Source organism: Anarrhichthys ocellatus, unplaced genomic scaffold (genome assembly GCF_004355925.1).
Source record: "Anarrhichthys ocellatus isolate YVR2014 unplaced genomic scaffold, GSC_Weel_1.0 scaffold47, whole genome shotgun sequence".
NCBI classification, from domain to species: Eukaryota; Metazoa; Chordata; class Actinopteri; order Perciformes; family Anarhichadidae; genus Anarrhichthys; species Anarrhichthys ocellatus.
The window spans coordinates 1,896,323-1,904,028 of NW_022280077.1; the positions used below are offsets into that span (position 1 = coordinate 1,896,323).

Consider the following 7,706-nt stretch of genomic DNA (forward strand, 5'->3'; position numbering starts at 1 on the left):
ACACACACACACACACACACACACACACACACACACACACACACACAGAGAAAGAGATGGTGAATGGCTACTTACAGCATTTGATGAAATGGTAGTGAGACATTTTCTGAATAAGTCAGACAGTCCGCCAGTCAGGTAGAAATGCTGGCAGGCAGGCAGAAAGGTAGGTGGGAAGTCAGTAAGTCAAGCAGGCAGGCAGACAGTAGGCAGCTACAGGTTCCAGCAGAAAACTAATGCAGAGCTCGTAACCCGGCAGGATGCATTATTAATCTGGCTCCCTGCATGCTATCCAAACTCCGCTTCCCTGTCTGCATTATTCACCAGCAGCAGTAGTAGCGGCGGCAGTCCATGCAGCATCTACATGTGCACAGACCCAGACTCTCGCACGCACACACACACACACACACACACACACACACACACACACACACACACTCATTCCCTCGATCAACCCGTCGGCAAGGGGAGCTGCGGTGTTTCTCGCTCTCCTCGCCCACAGCCAGATAACCACCGCACAGCGTCTTCCCAGCCATGGACCGACGCACGTGCTCCACTCGCGTCACTGACTGACAGACGGCTCAGTCCGCCTCCCTCTCAACACACCCCCAATGACGCAATGCTCTTCACCTCCTTACACACCCCCGTTCCAGTCTCCGTCTATCTCTCACACACAGACACACATGCAGTGACTCATAGGGATGCACACCTCTTTGGAGTACCCTCTACTATCTCAGCCGAAAGGCAAGAAAAGGAGGGGGTGGGATTAATTGTGTCTTCCTATACTACATTTAAGAGAGGGGGATTAGGAGAGAGCGCAACAGAGGTCATTGGAGAAAACAGAAGGAAAGAGATAAGATGGGAAATTGAGGGAATGCAGATGCAGCAGGGGGAGCAAGAGAAGAAAAATAAGCAAAAGACGGGGAGAGAGAGAAGGAGTGTTAAATTAGATAGGACAGCTAGAGAGAGAGAGAGAGAGAGAGAGAATTAGAAGCTGCTGCAGTGCGGCTTTTGGTGCGGTGACAGGTTAAGTGCTCATCAATGCCCTTAAATTGGCTACAAATTAACTACAGATAAGTACAGTTTACGAGAATGGTAGGGGCTGAGACCAGTACATTGACACACACTCTCCATCATGCGTTTATCATGCTCCGACACACACACACAGTTAAGTGACACACCATACAGTATGTGCTCGCAGTGTCAGTAGGGCAATCTCTACGACTTTGTGCTTTAAGGGTGATTTGCATATATGAATACCAAAGCTTTGCATCGGAAAGAGGATTTGCACGAGGAGGGTGAGAAGGTGAGGATGAACGAGAGAGGAGAAGAGAGAGAGGAAAAAAGGCGGGAGAGAGAGAAGCGGGGAAGAACTGCGGACAAAAGAGAAAAAGATAAAGTGAGATAGCAAGAAAGACTGCACACACCCACACACAATGTAGATGAGCGAAAAACAGCTTAATGAAGTGTGCAGTAAGTGTGGCTAAAGCAAGATTGTGACACATTTTAGAAATCTGTGCCACGGTGCTCTCTGCAGGTTATATAGCATGCTGCACATTCTGAGGGGGGGGGGGGGGGTTGAGCGTTCATCTCCCATTGCTGTCAAACACGGGCATGAGGAGACGGGATGAAAGGATGTGAGAAGCAGGTGAGGTTTGTGAAGGTACTGAACGGAGACGGAGCGGCAGAAAAAAAAGAGAGGAAGGCAGAGACTGGGAGGTGAATGTTTGTGTGTGTGTGTGTGTGTGTGTGCGTGCGCGCATGCGCCAGACTGAATGCTCGAGTAATTCCTGTCATAGGAAATCAGGTCACTGAAGCAACTCGCTGCATATTCAGCAAAACACTGCTGGAGCAACTTCTCCAACATCTACCTGAGTAAAGTGAGATGCCAGGTTTAAGTATGTGTGTGTGTGTGTGTGTGTGTGTGTGTGTGTGCATACCGAGCCTGAACGCTTGCAAAAACTGTCCCATACCGACTACTAAGTAAGTCATTGCTAAACACCACTCGCGGTTTACACACGCACACATTTAGACAACGCTCATCGAGGACAACAGTGACCACCCCGTTGACCCTTTACCCGTGACATGCAGACCTCACAGCAGTAGAGCCAACACGAGAATGTCCTGCTTTTTCATCCGAATGTCCGAAGCATTAATGGCTGATGCAGCGACAGGATAATGGGTTTTAGTCGAGTCCTAACAATTTCTACCTCTCTACAACTACATTTAGGTCAAGCACTTAAATAGAGAGTGCACGTACACTGAAGAAAATAGAGAGGAATAACAGAGAAGGGGTTCATTATATAGGCCATTTAGAAATGCAGCAACTACTGGTTAAAAATAAATTAATTTATTCCACTATCTAAACGTGTGCCACAATATCTCCGCATGTTTCTTTATCAGATGTAATGCTGCGAGTGGTAGCTGGTGGATTGTGCCTCAAACATCTTTATAACAGCTTTTGTCCCACAGGAGACGACTCATTTCCTTCTGTTTGACACATTCTGCCATCAACACCCTCGGGTGTCAGTCAATACTACGACTGTGTTACCACTGTGACTTCTTTGATTACCGTCCTAGTGTGTGTGTGTGTGCATGTCCTAGCATAAGAGCACTTTTTGTTTTCTATGAACAATCACAATATGATGTTAACAAATAAATCAGACACTGCACAGGAGATTTATGCAGTGGTATTTACGCAATCTCCATCGCCTCCTTGTCTCTACCTTAACCCCTCTCCTCTGTACCCACAAGCTCGAGGTAATTCGCTTGTCCTGCGGCTACCTCCAGCAGCATTAACACCTAAATTGTTGATTTTAGGGGAACAACACTACCTTGTATTGTTTAATGTCGTCCCCTGCCTGGTTCTCCTTTAAATACACAGCAAAGTTTATAATATGCTGTGTAAAATCAGCTGCAATACACCGTGCTGCGGCGGTAAAGCAGTGGTGACAGCTTGTGTTTTTGTCACTGCATTGGGTTTTATTGTTGCACTGCCAATAACACGGTTGTTGTTTGTGTTAATTATGCTACTGACGAAACACTCTGAAATGGCCCATTGTTTATTTCTTTGTGTGAGATTTTTTTTTTGAACTAATTGGAAATTGAACTGTAAAAGATATTATCAGGCAATGCACTGAATCATTGTAAGGTATGGTATCAAACTCAATGTTGCGAGTCGTCTCAGGACAAATTATAATTCACACCGGAGTATTTTCAGACTTAAAAGACTCGAGGTATTATTACTATGGCCTCTCCCTTCTGTACACTTATCTTAAAACACAAAAGTATTGTTAGCATTTGTTTTACCACATCTTGAACACAGGATCAGTTACAACATGTGTTAAAATAGGCAAGTAGTCAATTTAACATATCCCTCATCCCTGCTTGGATGTTTAATCACATGAATCAAAAAATGAATTACTATAAAAAGAAAAGAAAAAAAAAAAACTACAAAATGCAGTTTCCATTAGTGCCCACTGAGACCTGTATGTGAAATCTATTAATAATCTGCGTATCACCCTTTACAATGGATTATATTGTAATCCAACCATTTATTTATCCAAAACAGCAGCTCAATCCAGGTTTAAAGGGAACAGCAGGGATCACTACTTAATATTCATAATACAAGTTAATAGCCTAGCAGCTATATTGGACAAGTCCAGGGTGGATCGTTGCCTGAAAGGGGGAGATTTAAATGCTTCTCTGCATGATGCTGCAGAGCACCGAGAAACTGCACAGAATCAAATAGAGGTTTATGTACCTTGCTCGGGTCCATATCCATGTTAATTAAAGCTGCATTACGCAGTTTATGACCATTCGGGGGCAGACAAACTCACACACAACTTATAGCCTTGACACAATATTAGTCTGTGCAGTTCTTATGGATAACAACTGCCTACTGATGAATCCAGAAAAAAAAAATGAAGCAACATCCACCTTACTGGAGTCTTTCCTCTGCAGCTACGGCTCACCCCGTCACAGTGTTGAGTCACGAGCACGAGCAGAAAACATTTAAACGCATTCGTGGTAAAAACATGACGGACAAAAAGGGCTGACAGATGAAGGTACGAATGACATCCATGCAAAAAAAGACAGCCCTCAGTACAAAAGAGATATTGTGCTTTTGCCGATGTGGCTCACTCGCAGACAGTTGTTAACAAGCCAAGTGTTGCTTTCAACAGCTTAAGGGCATTGATCGAACATGCACGGCTGCAGAGCGACACAGTGCCTCCTCGTAAATCTGCTTTATGGGCCTGCCTGACACACGGCAGGCGATGCCTGCTATATGTTTTAAATAGAAAGAACACGAACAAGCTACACTCGTTAATCCCACTACTGCAAAGTGACATTAGGCTCAGACTCAACGATATTTGTGCAGGCAGACATTGTCCAACAGTCTCTAAGGGCTGGGTATTTGGGTACTTCACTCCTTTTTTTGGCGCCAACAAAAAAGTGTGGAAACCTAGTATCAAGTACCAAATTCAGACTGTATTCTATTTAAGCTACATTTTTTTATGGCTCCTTGTGTTACGACAATCATCAACATTTTAGTAGTTTGCCTTTCTTTTGTTCAATTCAAAAAATATATATATATATTATTTTTTCAGTATAATATTGAAAAAATAATTAATGAAAAAGTAAGATTTGAGGTAGGATTGAGAAATATCAAACGATACACTTCCCTAAAAGTAAGGACCATTGAAAATAAAATCTACTTGTTTTTCTCAAGAGAAATAGTCATCCACCAGGTGTGACAAGATGGTCAATCTGCTTTGAGACAGCCTGCTCAGCAGGCGTGCCAGACTTCATTCAGCTCCAGTCGTGTCATACATGTGGGCCCTTAGAGGAACAACACACACACTCGCTGTCAGGCAGAGCAGTCTGCTAAATGCACACCAAAACGTGGCGAAAAGCTCCCTAAGCCTCCTTAGTAATCATGTCACCTTTGATTGTCATGTAATCTAACAATCAAGACAAAAGAGATGAACTCCCAAGATTCCCTAAAGCAACAAAAAATGAAAAGGAAAACTTCTGTAATTTCACAGTTCAAGAGTCAACAGCTGGAGGGAAGACGAAGGTGAGGAGAGGACAGAGAGGCAACATCTGCAACATCTTCCAGTCGGTAGATTGCTACAAACGGAGCACTGGAGGACTGATATGGCTCATTATTGCTGCTGGCCAGGGGGAGAAAGAAAGGGACATGATGGAATCATAAGCGAGGGGGAGTAAAGTGAAAAATCCATCAGGACAATTTGACAGAATCGGACAAAAGCAGTGTGAGACAAAAGGAGTGCTATACGAATCAATAACTTATGAGCCAGTTTCTCTCTCCTCACACTTCATGAATGACTTGATATCTGCCTATAATGATGTTTCTCCCTCTAAATCACCTCTGCTCAACTCATCAGCCCCACAGACTGGAGTCCATCTCTCTCTCTCTCTGCTCTTTGTCTCACCTTTATGACCCTCTCCTCTAGCTCACAGTTTCAAGAAACCGGCACAATGGACAACATGGGAACATGAAGGATGGCTGCGAGCTTCGGCGAGAGACAATCAATAACCGGACAAACAAAAGCGCAGCCCGGTCCCGCGTGGTGAGAAGCTCCCAACTACAGCGCCACTCGGCACAGAGGCGGCGTCCTCCTCTCGCCTTGTTCTGTTCTCCGCTGACTCAGAGTGAAAGCCGTGACCACTGCCTGACACGCACTGTATTAGTGACTCACGGCGAGCCAACAGACGCGCGCACAGTTTGGGTCTAACTCCCAACCCACATCACCATTCCGCTTATGTTATCATGCCATGCTCACAGCTGCTCAAATTCAAGTACCAATGCGCCCTTAAATACCTGCTGTGTATGTGAGCAAGTGTGCACAAACACACTGCACAATTATACTTAACCAGCTGTTTGTTCTTTTCTTGGCAAAGCCTCAGATGCTTGCAGAAGCAACGATATAGAGTGACGCAAAAGTGTAGTAAGAGAAAGTGTACCCAATGATCAGTGTAATAATAATGCTTAGGTTTTAGTGCAACGATCTGAAGAAAACAACTTTAAAGAAAAGAAAAAATGATCAAAATGATTTCGATCAATACGGAAATCATGATTATTCATACATTTTAGGGACAACATATTGCAGATTTAAAATAACAGAGCACTAGTTTCACTTCCATGTTGTGCTACATTCCTGCTAATGTACAAATATTTGCATCTAAATAAGACTTGAAATCGGGCTGTTCTTCAGATGAATTCCGTGCATTTTTGTCTTGCCCGTCTGCTCTCTGCAGTAATATACAGTTCATCACTCTGCCCCGGACTGCAGCCGCAACATTCAGGACACTGCAGCGACATGGCAGCTCCCCAAAAGTGTGGAGCCAAAACGACACGATCGCCCCCCCCGCTGGCTGGCTGTTAGTTTAGGAAGCACTTGATTTGATATGCAGCAGAGTTTCCGATGAGCAGTGCGTGCATTTTAAACGTTGATGTTGCAGTTGTGATAAGCCAAAATCTGGATGCCGATTGATATTCAATTTATTGTTCAACCCTACTTTATAGCACCGACAGTGCAAATTGTGACTACTTTGAAGTAGGACATTCTACATGAAATGAAATGTTCACATGTATGCAGATATTCAACAATTATTGACTGTGGATCTAGACAGTGGATTAGACACGGTTGCTTTGTTTCCTCTGGCAAAATGGTCTAGTTTGTAGTTTAACTTGCTGAAGTTGTGACACAAAAACAAAGATCTTCGTATCGCACTGTAAGGTCTCCCATCTGGTTTAAAGGAGTAATTAAACAAACAGATCTCAAGGCAAATACGGAGAGTATAAAGGCATTTGGTCACATTGCCGTCAACAATAGTTTAATTTAACTTTCAAGTTCAGTTGTATTTGGGCATTCTGCAGCCTACTGGAAATGATAAACCATTGCAAAGCACACAAAGAGTGGAAACACTTCGTTAAAAGTGACAGTGAGAGAATTTCTAACGGCTTTTTTTTTTTCAAACAAACAGATCTGAACAACAAAGAAGAGCAGCATCAAGCCGATAAAATATTAAAAAGTGACAGATTCGTTTGAGGCACGAGGACTAGACAACAGCACAGAGTCATTTATCATTCCTTATAATTCAATGTTCCATGACTGCGTGATTTCTAAACTGATTTTAGAAAGCCGCTGTGCAGAAAGGGAAGAAAAGGGAGTCTGAAGAAAATCTGTCGAAGAACTTATTTTTCTACTTTAGTGCAGAACTGCATTTAAACATCGAGGTATGTTTTATCTCAATCTCTCACAACTCAGCAGAACAAATAGTACCGAACAATACATTTATATTACAATTCCCATCTCAAAGCTTGTGTATGACCAGTCAGCAACAACGTACTGAGGCAACCTCCAGCCCAACGGTTCCTGTCATGTCCTGATTAGAAAAGTACTGGAGGAGATCAATGAACTGTTTCGGTGTCGAGAACTACAGCCAACGAACAAAAATGGAGTGAAGACTGAAGGGTAATTAAACGGACCATGCAGTTGCTGCACTTGTAGGACAGGACAGTGCATTCAAGCGCTTTCTTTGTTTGTCTCTGCCATGCATGCTGCTGTACTTGTCAACCCCCCAATTGTTACTGCTGCCACAGTCTGGTGAGGAGAAGGCATTGTTGTTCCAGCAGCATATGGACAGTCTCCACTACGTGAACACAAAGGTTCAGACAC

General features: G+C 43.6%; 1 protein-coding gene across 4 annotated transcripts in view; it reads right to left on the reverse strand.

The window, feature by feature from the left end:
* Positions 1-7,706, reverse strand: part of myo16 (myosin XVI) — a 90,262-nt gene that overhangs the window by 73,099 nt on the left and 9,457 nt on the right. The window contains exon 1 of one of the 4 annotated variants that reach the window (XM_031869589.1): positions 76-7,697. The exons of the other annotated variants lie outside the window; for them this stretch is intronic. Within the exon in view, the coding sequence (XP_031725449.1) occupies positions 76-103 (28 nt within the window). The 5' untranslated portion in view covers positions 104-7,697. Of the gene's footprint in view, positions 1-75; positions 7,698-7,706 lie in introns of those variants that run through there. 4 annotated transcript variants of the gene reach the window in all.